The sequence below is a fragment of the Sciurus carolinensis genome, chromosome 6, assembly GCF_902686445.1.
Source record: "Sciurus carolinensis chromosome 6, mSciCar1.2, whole genome shotgun sequence".
Classification (NCBI taxonomy): Eukaryota; Metazoa; Chordata; class Mammalia; order Rodentia; family Sciuridae; genus Sciurus; species Sciurus carolinensis.
In genome coordinates this window covers 42,752,651-42,766,512 of record NC_062218.1, presented here as the reverse complement: position 1 = coordinate 42,766,512, position 13,862 = coordinate 42,752,651, and the positions used below count along the sequence as shown (strand labels likewise).

Sequence of the window (13,862 nt, the reverse complement as noted above, 5' to 3'; positions counted from 1 at the left end):
AAGTTTTTAAAACTAGAAACAAATTTGTTCAATGAGTGAATAAACTCTTACAAAGTTTTAGAGTTCATTAGAAAGGAGGTCTATACAAAGTCTATATAATATTATACAAACTTTATTCATTCCCTAAAGGTATTGCTATATAAAATATTCCTGGTCTTCATTTTTGAAGGCAGAGGGCAGCTTTCATTACATCTGACTTCCAAGGCTCCTGTGAGCCACATGCATATGATACAAATAAAAAGCAGAATTACAAACATAGAGTATATTATCGTAAACCCTGAGCTGCAAATCAAGTCTTTCCCTAAGACCAATCTACAAATCTATCTTTCCTTCCTCCCTCTCCCCTTCCCTCCCTCTTTTTTTTTATTTATTTTTTTTCCTTTCCCTCTTTACTTATTTACTTTTGATCAGGTTAGGGATTGAACCCAGGGCCTCATGCATATTAGGCAAGAGCTCACAACTTCAGTCCCTCTCCAGGATTTTTTTAAATTTGGTATCAAAAAAATGAGATTTTTCAGTCCCTCCCTGGTAATAAAGCTATGAAAAATAAACCTGAAAAAGCTTCCATCAGTTATGATATCTGCAATACATGGAAAAAAATGATCTGAAGTAGTAATGTGACTCAGAGAAAAACAAAGATATATTATAAAAGAGAGCCTGGTAGCTTTCAAGCTCTTTTCTCTGAGACTAGTTATCCTTTCCATGGCTTGGTGATATAGACCAATTCCCTCTTCCTGCCAAAACCAGTCATCTGAGTTTCTAGCCTTCTGACATGTTTAAGTAAAAAAGATCTAACATAAGAGCTGGCAGAAATAATATAAGGTCTGAAACTATTTATGGAAGAGCCACCAACCCTGGGATCCCTAAATCCCCTAGAAGTAATTCTGATTGTGTGTGTATGTGTAATGTATTCATATAAGTACATATATACATATATGTGTATGTACTTTATTGATTAATTTCTAGAGAGAAGTCACCAAAACTTCTACTGGTTATTCAAAATAGATATCTGATCTTCACATTCTTTCAAAAAAGCTAACAATTATTGTTTGATGGTCTAAATCAAAGATTCAACATATTTTTCTGCCTCTAAATCACTTATAGACTTCCCTCTTTTATTAAATGTCACCATTTTCAACCAAGAACACATGTATTTTGAAACTCTGTGCCCCATTTCCAAGATTCTGATACATAAATCCTTTCATTTCTTCCAAGTTGAAATCAACTGGTTGAGAATCTGACCATATGAAGAATTTTTTGTCATTTTAATCCTTTAAATCTATTCAGATATGCTAGAATGCAAGAAATATTCAAAATAGTTTTGAAAATAATTTATCCTAGGATGGTAAGATGTAATCAGCACATTCCCCCTTGTCTTTTCCACTGAATGAATAATAAATGTGGACAGGATGCATGCAGTGGCAATTTGGAGCCTAGGAAAAGTAAAAAGCAGGCAGATCAGACAAGATCACCAGAATTCAAAGTCTCACTGAATCAACAGGGTTTACCTTATTTTTTTTTTTGCCTCAAATGTCCTCTGCCAGAATTTAACACAGCTGGAAACCAGAATTGCTCTTAGGAGAAATGCTCTAACCCAAGCAGCAAGAAAGGGAATTTATGCTGAGAGACTGTGGAAACTGCCCATTTATTTTCTCTTTTCCTTTTATCATTACACACCATGGACCAGCCTTAAGCAATACTGGGACCACATAGTGACAACAATGGAAATCTGCAAGAAGAGTTCTTTCCATTCATTTAAGCTGTGATTCTAAGAAGGTAGGGTCAGGATCCATTGCTCTTTTTCATTTTTTCCCCTCTGTCCTCCAGTTCCTTCACTCCTGCTTTTGGTAGAACAAATGCTACAGAGCAAGGTAAGGAGAGCCACAAGTTTTGTGACGAATACTGAAAAGGAGAAGTACAAGGAACCAGATTCTCAAAACATAATGAAATTAAACTAGAAATTAATAAAAAAAAAAAGAAAGGAAGAAAGAAAGAAAAATCTCCAAATACCTGGAAATTAAGCAAAACACTTCTAAATAATCCATGGATCAAAAATCAAGTCTTGGGGAAAATAAAATACAGCATATCAAAATTTGTTTCAAGTTAAAGCAATTCAAAAGAAAACAGTTTGAGGAAACACTTCCTAGCTTATTTTATGAGTCTAGCGTCACTCTGATGCCAAATTTAAATGATAGTACAAAGAAAGAAAACTAAGAATTAGTACTCTTCATAAACATAATGTATAAAAATCCTCAACAAATCAAATATGGCATTATACAAAAATAATAAAACAACACAACTGTGGGGTTTATTCTAAGAATACAAGACTAGTCCAATTTGAAAATGAAATAGATGTAATCTGTCATATTTAACAATTTAAAGAAAAAGACTCACAAAAACTTACCAATTGATATACAAAAGGCATCAGGCAAAAAATATGATATCCATTCAAGAAAAAAACTTTTAGCAAACCAGAAGTAGAAGGGAACCTTCTCAATCTAGTAAATGGAATTTCTATCCAAAAAAAAAAAAAAAAAAACTTTGCCTAACATTGTACTTAATGGTAAAAAACTGAATGTCTTACTTAACAGCCTCTTGGAAATAAAGAGATTAGAAATGAAGAAATAAATTGTTCCATTCACAGAATGCATCATTGTCTACTTAGAAAATAACAAAGAATCTATTTTTTAAAATTACAGAACAAGTGAATTTAGCAAAGTTGCAGGATATAAAAATCAACACAAAAATCAATCATATTTCTATATACAGTAAATATACAATTTCTAGTGAAATTTAAAAAGCAATGCCATTTTATCACAGGCTCCCAAATTTGCAATACTTAAGCATAAATCTAATAAAATATATATAGGATGTGCATATCCAAAGTCACAAAACATTGATAAAAGAAATCAACAAATAAGTGAAAAGATGCTATGTTTCTGAATTAGAAGACTCAACACAGAAAAAAAGTCAACTCCCCCAAATTGATCTACAGATTTAAAGCAGTACTAATCAATATTCCAGCATGATTTTTCATAAATAGAAACAAAGTGATTCTAAAATTTGGATGGAAAGGAACTAGAATAGCTTAAAACAAATTAAGAAAAAGTAAAATTGGAAGAATCATAACTACTCAACTACAAAACACGTTTAAAATAAAGCTACAGTAACAAAAACTGTGTGATACTGACAAAGGGATTTAGGCTAATGGAACAAAGAATATTAAAAAAAAAAAAAAAAAAAGGAACGATTAAATAGTCTGAGGGTGTGGCTCAGTGACAGAGCACTTGCCTAGCTAGTGTGAGGCTCTAGGTTCCATCCCCAGCATCACAAGGAGAAGAAAAAAAAAAAAAAGAAAATGTGAAAGGAAAAAGGAGACTTTTTAAAATAAATGATTTTAGAACAGTGTACATATATATACACAAAAATATTACCCTTGACTTAAGCCTTGGATTTTATACAAAAGTTCAAATGAAATGGATCAAAATGCAAACATAAGACTTCAAAACTTCAAGAAAAAAATATTTTTAAAAATCTTCATGGCCTATGGTTAGGTAAAAAGTCCTTAAATACAATAAAAGCACGATTCATAAAAAGAAAAAAAACTGGTAAACTTGACTTAATTAAATTTTACAGCTTTTGCTTTATGAAAGATATTAAGAAAATGAAAAGCTACAGATTTAGAAGAAAATGTTTATGAACGATATACCCAACACACTATGCCCCCAAATATGCTACTTTGGCATACTGTAGAAGCAGGAAGGGCTCTCTCATCTCTTTCTCCTGCCCCTTCTTCCTCAAAGCAGGTTATAAAATCTAGGAAGGGATTTCCTAATCTTCCCTGCTGCAGATCATAAGACTCTCAAGTGAGTGGTGCTCTCTCTATGCCTACAGGTAAGGCACCTCTTTTTCTCTGAAGTGTCACAGAGAAGAATCTGAACAAACAGGTCTTGCTAAGGTTTCCCTACTATCATCAGATCACACCCTTTTCCCCATGGCATCTCTCCTCACTATTCACTCTTGATCAAAACTAAGAATAAAAAAACAGGTTTAACTGTTACTCAGGGTCGTTTCCTTAAGAAAGCTCCTGTATCAGGTAAAACATATTAAATAATGTTGTATGTGGTTCTGTTAATCTGTTTTGTTATAGGATGAGTCATCCTAGTTACCAAAGATGAGAAAAAGAACTTTATTTTTCCTCCCTTAAGTGACAAAAATTTTCATCTAGAATATTTAAGGACTGTCAAAGCAAAGGAATAAGAAAACAAGCAGCCCAAATAAATTATGGGCAAAATACAAGAAGAGATACTTCACCAAAGTTCAACATGATTAGCTACTAGGGAAATGCATATTAAAATCACAATGAGCCAGGCAAAGTGGTGTGTACCTGTAATTCCAGCTACTAGGGAGGTTGAGGCAGGAAGATTTATGAGTTCCAAGCAAAACCTTGTTCCCAACACTAAGAATAATGACAACAGCAACAACAAAATAAAAAACAATGAATTAGTCATCACAGAAATGCGAGTAAGACATGAGATATCAGTTTATACTCAAAAAGGTGGCTATAATTAAAAAAAAAAAAAGTAAGAATTTGAAAAGATATGACAACACTGAAATCCTTATTCACTGCTGGTGAGAATGTAAAATGCTACAGCCATTAAAGAAAGCAATCTGCATTTACCCAAAAAGCTAAATATAGTTATCAGATTATTCTGCAATTCCATTCCTAGGAATATGACCCATAAAATTAAAACATATGTCCACAGAAAAGCTAGTACACAAATGTTCATAAAATATTATTTGTAATAGCCACAAGGTGGAAACAACCCTAATGCCCACCAATTTATCAGACAAATTAAATGTGGTATATCCATACAACAGATGATTCATCAACAAAAAGGAATAAAATACTGATACAATCTATAATTTGGATGAATCTTGAAAATATTATGCTAAGTGAAAGAAGCCTGTCACAAAAGACCATATAATACTATATGATTCCATTTGTATAGTATGTCCAGAACAGGAATATTTATAGAGACAAAAAGTAGAGTAGTATTTACTCAGGTCAGAAGGAAGGGAGAAACAGGGAGTGACTGCTAATATACACAGGGTTTCTTTTTGGAGTGACGAAAATGTTCTAAAATTGTGGTTATGGTTGTTCAACTGTGTCAATGTACTAAATATTATCAAATTATATCCTATAGGATGATAAAGCTGTTACAAAATAAAAACTCACAATATCATTACACACCTATTAGAATGGCTTTACCAAAAATACCAATGTTAATGAGGATGCAAAACAACTAAAACTTTCATACACTGGAGATGGAAAGCAAAATGGCAAAACCATTCTTGTAAAATGGTTTGCTAATTTCTTATAAAGTTCCACATATACTTACTTACCTTTGACCCAGAAATCTCCTCCACAGGTATTTGTTTACTCTTAGAGAAATGAAATAATGCTCACACAAAACCCGGTAAACAAATGTTTACAATAGCTCTATTCATAATTGCCGAAAACCAGATATAATCCAGATGTCTTTCAAAATGTGAATGGATAAATAAAATGATACATCCTCACAATGAACTATACTTAGCAGTAAAAAGGAATGAACTATTAGATATATACAACTTGGATGAATGTCAAAGACATTATGCTGACTAAAAGAAGCTAATCTCAAAAGGTTGTACACTGTATGATTTCATTTATATTATAGTCGGAAAAGTATAAATCTATAAAGAAAAGATAAACGTGATCAGGGATTACAGGTATCAGGGAGGGATAACATGAGGGAGTGGGGTAATGAAGTCTTTTGGTATTCTGTACTGATTATGGTGGTCATTACAGAACTCTATACATGAGTTTAAATTCTAAGAATGGGGGTGGGGATCGGGGGGATTCTAATAACTATATGCCACAAAGAAAAAGGTAAAATTTCTTCATGATAATCTTTAAAATAAAATTTTTAAAAATTTAACCTAGTGTCAATTTTCTTCAATTCAAACTTAGCTAAACCATGATCTTATAATCTCATTGAATTACAAGTATAGGATATAGTTTAAAAAAAAAAAGACAATGGCAAAATGGAAAACATTCAGTACCAAAAGGCAGTAAAGATTCAGGAAATCTAGTCACTAACAGACTAAGAGAACTGAAGATGCGAAATCTGGAGCACAGATCTGGAGAAAGAATGAGTGATGACCAAGTCTTCAATTATGTGAAAAGCTGACAAGATCACAAGAGGTTAAACTTGTTCTGTATAGTTTCAAAGAGAAATGTCACTTATCAAGTAATCTAAAAGTACAGAGCATTTTCTAGAGCCACCATAAATTCACCATACTTCCTTGACAGACGATCAGGAAGCAGAAAGTTCTCAAGATCCTTGCATTAACAAAAGGGTTGGGTTGGATGAACCTAGAGTTTTCTTTTAACTCAAACATTATAGGTATCTATGAAATATAACTTGTAGAGCTAACCTATGATAGAAGGCACTGAACATACAGAAAGGTATTCCTTCCTGTCAAAACATCACTTCTCATTACACAACAGTGTAACAAAGCATTTTAAGTTCCACATTTTTTAAAGGTCGAAAAATACATGAACAAAAGCTACATTATGAGATGAATTTTACTTCTCCAAATCTCATTTGTAATAAGGATGATAAAATTAAATTCAAATTACTGCTGTCTAATTAAGGCTAGTGAAATTAGAAACAAAGGTCATAGTTTCATGCAAATTTCTATAAGTATATTGAAGAAATCGCTTGAAAAAAGAAGTGTTCTTTCCACTCAGAATGGTAGTCCTCAAAAGAACTGTAGTCCTCAAAACATCTGTGTTCACTTTAAATCTCATCAAGACAGACTGACATTTTTAGGAGAACCATATGGTTTTCTTAACAGTCATCTAGAACAGATCTTTTGTCTAGTAAGCCCTATTGAAGGAGCCTTTACTTATGTATGGAGCAGCTGAATAAAGGAAAGAACATATTTCTGAGCCCTAGAAAACACAAAGAAATAAATTCTTCATCTAGCTTTGTTAAGGATATAGCAAAACATTACAAAAGCAGTCAGATCTTTACACTCAAAGGTGGTGCTCCCAACAACTGAAACAATTCTAAAAAAATCATTGAAACGAGAACTCTAGAGAAGCAAGAAACTTTCTTAGAGAACTATAGCCAGCCAACGACCACCTCCCAAAAAAAAAACACATTTCCATTTTAAAGGATAAAACACTTTCTTCTTAAAACTTTGAAGGGCAGAGTTCAACAGCTGTACTATATTAAACCTGAGCCCTTCCAAAAGGAAGAACAAGAGTCTCTAGAGAGGAGTAACATGGTCTGCTTTCTCCAAAACTATCAAACTGCCTTCTCTCCCTCTAACAAAAAAATTTCCCCCTAAAAAGTCTTTGTATAGTACATGAGTGAAAAGCATAAAACTTAATTTAGATTAAAAAAATATGCATCAATGGAAGCAACTTTATTTCAGGAGATTTCCCCTATTCCTCTTCCAAGGAAAAATATTTCTGAATAAAAACTTTAAAAAAATAGTTTTCGGCTCTAGTTTCCTATCAGAATATCAGAATCACCGCAGAGCTAAGCCTCAACCTGAACATACTGGACCAAAATACTGGGGCCAACTGGTAATTTTGATGCACAGCAAACATCTAAAAACCATTAAACTAAAAAATGATCTCAGAAAGAAAAATTAAGTCCAGTGACTCCAGACAAGAAAATTACATTTAAGCACTCAGTCCTAAGAACCTAAGGTTGTATTTAACTATCAAAGTAACAGATAAAAAGAAGAGAACTTGAAATAGGACTTCTGAATTACTCTCATGTCAGTAGTTAGAGAAAAGACAAAATATTTTACTCAAATATTCAAATATTTCAATGAAAGTCACTATAAAGCAAGTAGCCACCACTTAACTCAGTTACAATAAGGTCTACCAGATTCTTTGGACCCTATAAAGAAAACAAAACAAAAAAGTTATAAGAACTCAAATATTAACTGTATAATCCCTCAGCTTTAAAAAGAGTTCAAGATTTTAATCACAATGAAGTTCAGCCATCATCAGAGCTTAATTAAGACTACATGATTTGACATGTAATTCTAATATGTTTAGTTACTTGATATTCAAGACCATGAAAAATGAAAAGGGGTGGTAAAACTGCTAAAGGAAAACAGGCAGGTCAATAAAGAGTACAAAAACACTATTAGGAACCACTATTTGACACAGCTATCCTACTCCTTGGTTTATACCCAAAGGACTTAAAATCAGTGTACAACAGTGACGCAGACACATCAATGTTTATAGCAGCTCAATTTACAACAGCTAAACTATGGAACACCTAGGTTGGTGTCCTTTAACAGATGAATGGATAAAGAAAATATATACATATATATACACAATGGACTAATACTCAGCTTTAAAGAAGAATGAAATTATGGCATTTGCCAGTAAATGGATGGAGTTGGAGAATATCATGCTAAGCAAAATAAGCCAATCCCAAAAAACAAAAGGCTGAATGTTTTCTCTATCATGAGGATACTAATTCACAATAAGGAGGTGGGGCACTAGGGAATTCGGTTACTTTAGATTTAGATACAGGGGAGTGAAGGGAGGGGTGAGGTTATGGGAGTAGGAAGGATAGTAGAAACACATTATTACCTTATGTACATATATGACTGCATGACTGATGTGATCCTACAACATGTGCAATAATAAAAATAAGAAATTATACTCCATTTATGTATAATTTATCAAAATGCATAAATGTATTCTACTAATGTGTTCTACTAATTAGAACAATTTAAAAATGCTATAAAAAACTGACATAAAGTGAGTTGGGATTGTGGCTCAGTGGTAGAGTGCTTGCCTAGCATGTGTGAGGCACTGGGTTCAATTCTCAGAACTATACATATATAAATGAATAAAACAAAGGTCCATCAACAACTAAAACAAAATTAAAAAAAAAAAACTGACAAAAGAACTCCAGTGTCATAGTAGATACTTGATAAGGTTTTGAAGGTAACAGAATATAATAAATGCTTTTCCTAATTATCACTGCATTAAGGAAAACAAAAAGTTATGTTCAGTATACCTCATTTAACACATATACTACATGTATTTTGTTTAAGAGGGTAAAAAAGTATAATGAAGTCACCTATGATAAGTCTCTCACAAAATAATTATAAAATTGAGGGGAAAATCCATAGCTTAAAAATATTAACTCCTTTCACTGTAAAAAAGAACAAGAATAAGTGAAGATAAGAATATCAGATAGTTTTGCAAATAAAGAACACAACTTCCTGAAAGGCAGAAGATACTGAGGCTTTAATTTACTATTGTCAGATATAATATTCCCAACTGTAAAAGTCAAAATATTCATTTAGATAACTAAACCAGAATATTTTCCAAGCAATATGAACTTAAGTAATTTCACTTTTATAAACTCATCTGGAAAACTGAGAACACTAAGTTCATGGGGTTACTGTGAGAAATACATGAGATAATGTAAGGGAAATCCATGACACATTAGTCAATATTCAGCAAGTTAGAAATAAATGCTAGCTGCTGTTATTCATTTGAGCTCAAAATAAATATGTAAAAATGATAATCAAGCTAGGAATATAGCTCAGTAATAGAGTGCTTGCCTAGCCCGGTTTAATCCCCAGGACTGCCCCTCCACCCCAAAAGATCAGCTTTTTCCATGGGATATTATACATTTTAGAAGCTGTTCCATTTGAAGTTGTCTGTATTTTGTACATCTGTATCCTGCCTGAATTCTACATTTACTCCATCCCCAAACTGACCTCTTCTAGCAGGTATTACATAGGAATCAAACTGTTGCATCTTTCCCCATTAAGCCCTCATACTATTAAAAATTGCAGATGAAGTTAGTTACCCTAATTACAAAGAGGTTGTTATGTTCCAATGAGTACGCTTTCCCAAATAAATCCATTTCCACCTCTTGCTTTTTAAACTGAATACAAGAGGGGTCAAGATGCTTGTCAAAATGTATAAGTACAAAATCTATGAATAAGATACCTTCAATCCAGAAAGTAATAGAATTCAAGGTGAGTATCCATTGTCTCTGATGTGTTAACAAAGACAGCAAAAGTAGCCAGCTGCACCTGAGGGACAGGAATTTGTTTATCCAGCTTATCTGAAGTAGAAGCCAATCTCTTGGTTTTAAATGTTCTAAAAGTTTCTCAAACTTGGGCTGAGTCTGTTTCCCAGACAGGTTTACAGAACTGTTGTTAACCTTAGCACTCCTTCCTCATTGGTGGTCCCCGCAGACCCAAATGCACACTAGAAAATAAAGCAACAAGAATAAAGCAACACTCACTAAGGATGTACCACCCTAAGAAAAGTTTGAGGTAAACACAAGATCAAGTGTAAATTCAGAAGTGATGATATAGGCCTAGGTGAGATAAATATATATGAAAACATCAAAATGAATAAATAACACATCAAATAACCTAAGTCCCAAGTATTGCGATTTTGAAAGAATGCAAATTTATCTGGCTGATGCATTAATATCCTAAATAGTTAAATTTACCCTGGAAAATTCCTTAGGAAAGTAAAGATAAATGTAGATGATTCATCAAGTTTTCTCTCAGGCTCAGTCCAGGGACATGGAGACTCTATAGCACAAGTTCAGTCAATCAGTTGAAATCACTGGTTCTATTTAAATAACCTTTTCGCAAGCTTGTGTGTATATGTTGTTGGATTTTGTTTAGCTTTTCGATTTTTAATGATATAAGTGAACTCAACGTTAACGTAGCAGCTTACTACTTCCTTCCATTGATAGTTCTTTTCTCTGTTCTATTTTACAAAATATCTGAAATGTCACTTGCAAATTTTTAAGCATTACAATAAAATAAAGTTTGAATGCATTATCTCCCCATTAATTGGTTCTTTTTCTACTCAACCTTTTCAGAATCTCATTACTTTCAAAGTATAATGGTAAATGAGTGCTTCAAAATAATATTTAAGGGAAAGAAACCTCAAATTTCCCTCAACGTAAGATGAACATCATCAGCTTTGGGGGGGGGTGTGGAGTGCATAAAAAGTAAATAAACATATTAATTTGTATTTTAAAACTATTTTCCTTGACTTTTAAGTTTTTTAAGATGTAAAACGAAAGTCATCTTGGATGATTTAAAATGTTATTTTCAAATCTCTTGTTAACAGTTGCAAGCAGAAACTCTTAAATTTGTAGTCATAATCATCAGAGTTCTCAAAATCAAATATCTTAACTTCATCTACTATAATCTGGGAAAAATGGCTGTGCCCTAAACTCAGATATACAGACATGTTTTGATTAACCATACAGCAGTGATCCCTTCAAACTTGTTTTCAGTTCTAGGGCTACCATGAGTACATTACTTATGAAAGGAAAATCAATCCTTACAATGTCAAAGGGGGAAGAACTAAAGGGAATTACTGCTATACTAGCCTTAAGTTAACCTATGGAGTATTTTACCTTAGAGAACCATTTTCAAGTTCCCCAAATGTAGAACACTAAATTATAATTTATCCTTTATCTTTCCCCAATTTGAGAACCTTTATTTTTCAGCTATTCTATATTATGTATTGTTCTACTATTGCCTTCAAGTCTTTTCAAGTCACTAAACCTATCTAGCAAACTCTCTTCATTTTCATATTACACTATTTAAAAACCTTAAGTCACCTCCAAAAGTTCCAATTAACTCATTTAATTCCACATTCCCTTTATATTTCTTTAGAGTAACACTAATAAGCATTGAAACACATTTTCTATTCAGTTTTTAACCACTCACATTCCTCCTCCCGCCCAACCCCACCCCTATCCAATCTTTCCAACTTTAGTCTAAGCATTTAGTGTAGTCTCCACAGCATGCAGTAGACATTCAATGTAAGTCCCTAGATTGTATTTGTACTAAGAGGCTGTGTAAAAAGCGACATCAAGATTCTGCTGATAAAAATGCTAACCTGTTGTATAAATGCATTCTACTGTCATGTACAACTATTTAGAATTAAAAAATTTAAAAAATGCTAACCTGTATATGTATGTGTGTACCATATTAATACTACAATGAATTCAGAAAAATTCGGAGAAATATGGAAATGAAGGATTAAGTAATGCAGTTAAAAAAATCACCATCACATTGTATTGCTTTAAGACAATACAATAAAACAATGCCTAAATTATTGTGACACTTTAGTAAAACTGGATGGGCAAGGTTCAGGGACTACCTTCAGTACCTTCCCTTGAGGCCGGGGTTGTGGCTCAGTGGTAGAGTACTTGCCTCACATGCATGGAGAGTTCTATCCTCAGCACCACATAAAAAAAACTAAATAAAATAAAGGTACTGTGTCCCGTCTACAAGCAAAAAAAATTTTTTTAATTACCTTCCCTGGCTCGGGATGTAGCTCAGTGGTACAGTTCGTGCCTAGCATGCGAGGCCACGGGCTCCTCACCAACACCGAAAAAAATAAAAATAAAAAATGTCTTCCAATATTATTAGCAGTGATATTTTTATTAACGCTAAATTCCTAAGAAAAAGTTTTTCTGCCATGCGGACTGACTAATAAAACAATCGTTCTGTGCAGAAACCCAATCAACACCACTTACAGCAAAGCCTGGAGGAGTGGACAAACAGGTGACAAATCGAAGGGATGCGAAAGTGGGGAGAGAAACCCGTGAGATTCCTCCCCTTCTCTGGGGGCTAAGGTTCCGCTCAGCGCTCCCAAGACAACCGCTCCCCGGAGACCCTCTACCTCAGCCAAGGACCCAAAGTTTCCAAGAAACCGGAGATCCTCCTCCCCATACTTGCATTCACGCCCCTACTCGCAAGGCCAGCGCCAGCGAAAGCAGCTAGTCCCAAGTCCGCCGCCCTCTCCCGAAGAAAGGGTCAGTGGAGGACGCTTTCCCGAGGCCTCCTCCGGGACTCGGCCAGGAAGGACTCCGCAACAGTGGAGGGACCTGAGAATCTTGAAGGAGAAGCTTGACAATTCTGTTACCTGGTTGGAACCCTGGAAACGGAAATAGCAGCTGTAGCCGCTGCCCTTCTCCCCAACAACGCCTGCCTCAGCGCCACTGACATTGAGACCGCCGCCATCTTGCTGCAGGCAAACAGCAGGACGGGAGTACGGATCCCCGCAAGGGTCTAACTTCCTTCGTTCTCAAGCTAGTGCAACCGCAACGTAACGGATTCGTGTGGTGTCAGCTTTCCTTCTAATACTGGTGTTTAGAAAAGAGTTAAAAGGTTTGGTTGAAAGAGGTAAGAAGGAAAATGGATGAAAGAAAAATGAAGAAGTGCATTAAGTGTAAATATTACCCTCATAAAGAATAATCCCTGCTAGTTGGTAGGACTGATTATTTGCAATGATAATGAAAAGACCAAAAGAAAATACTTGAAAATTTAAACACCTGCAACTCATAATTTTTCAAAGAACTGAGAATATCAGGGACTGAGCGGCTTTAGTCCTTGAGAAACTAAAGTAGTACTTTCCCAAAATGTTACCAGATTCAGTTTGCAAGCCCCCAGGACAGAACTGTATTTAGTTTCATTTTTTGTAGTTGTAATGATCATATTTTACACACAAACAATCTGGCCTCCTGAAGGATTTTTTTTTTCAACGTGTGGACTTATATGAAATCCAATGGAACATAATAAGTTTTAAAGTTGTAATGTTTGTTTTTTATTTACATAAACATATTATGAAGTATAATGAAATATTGTGTTCCATATGCAATGTATACACAATATTTGATATTACTGTTTCCTTAGAAAATCCTGAACGTGTGATCATAATCCATAGACATCAAGAACATTATTATTTTAGTTCTGGGAATTGAACCCAGGGCCTT

General features: G+C 34.0%; 1 protein-coding gene across 1 annotated transcript in view; it reads right to left on the bottom strand.

The window, feature by feature from the left end:
• The window catches only part of Ndufs4 (NADH:ubiquinone oxidoreductase subunit S4), an 83,664-nt gene extending 70,526 nt beyond the window's left edge, over positions 1 to 13,138 (bottom strand). The window contains exon 1 of the mRNA XM_047556847.1: positions 13,013 to 13,138. Within this exon, the coding sequence (XP_047412803.1) occupies positions 13,013 to 13,110 (98 nt within the window). The 5' untranslated portion in view covers positions 13,111 to 13,138. The remainder of the gene's footprint in view (positions 1 to 13,012) is intronic.
• Positions 13,139 to 13,862: the final 724 nt, after the last annotated feature.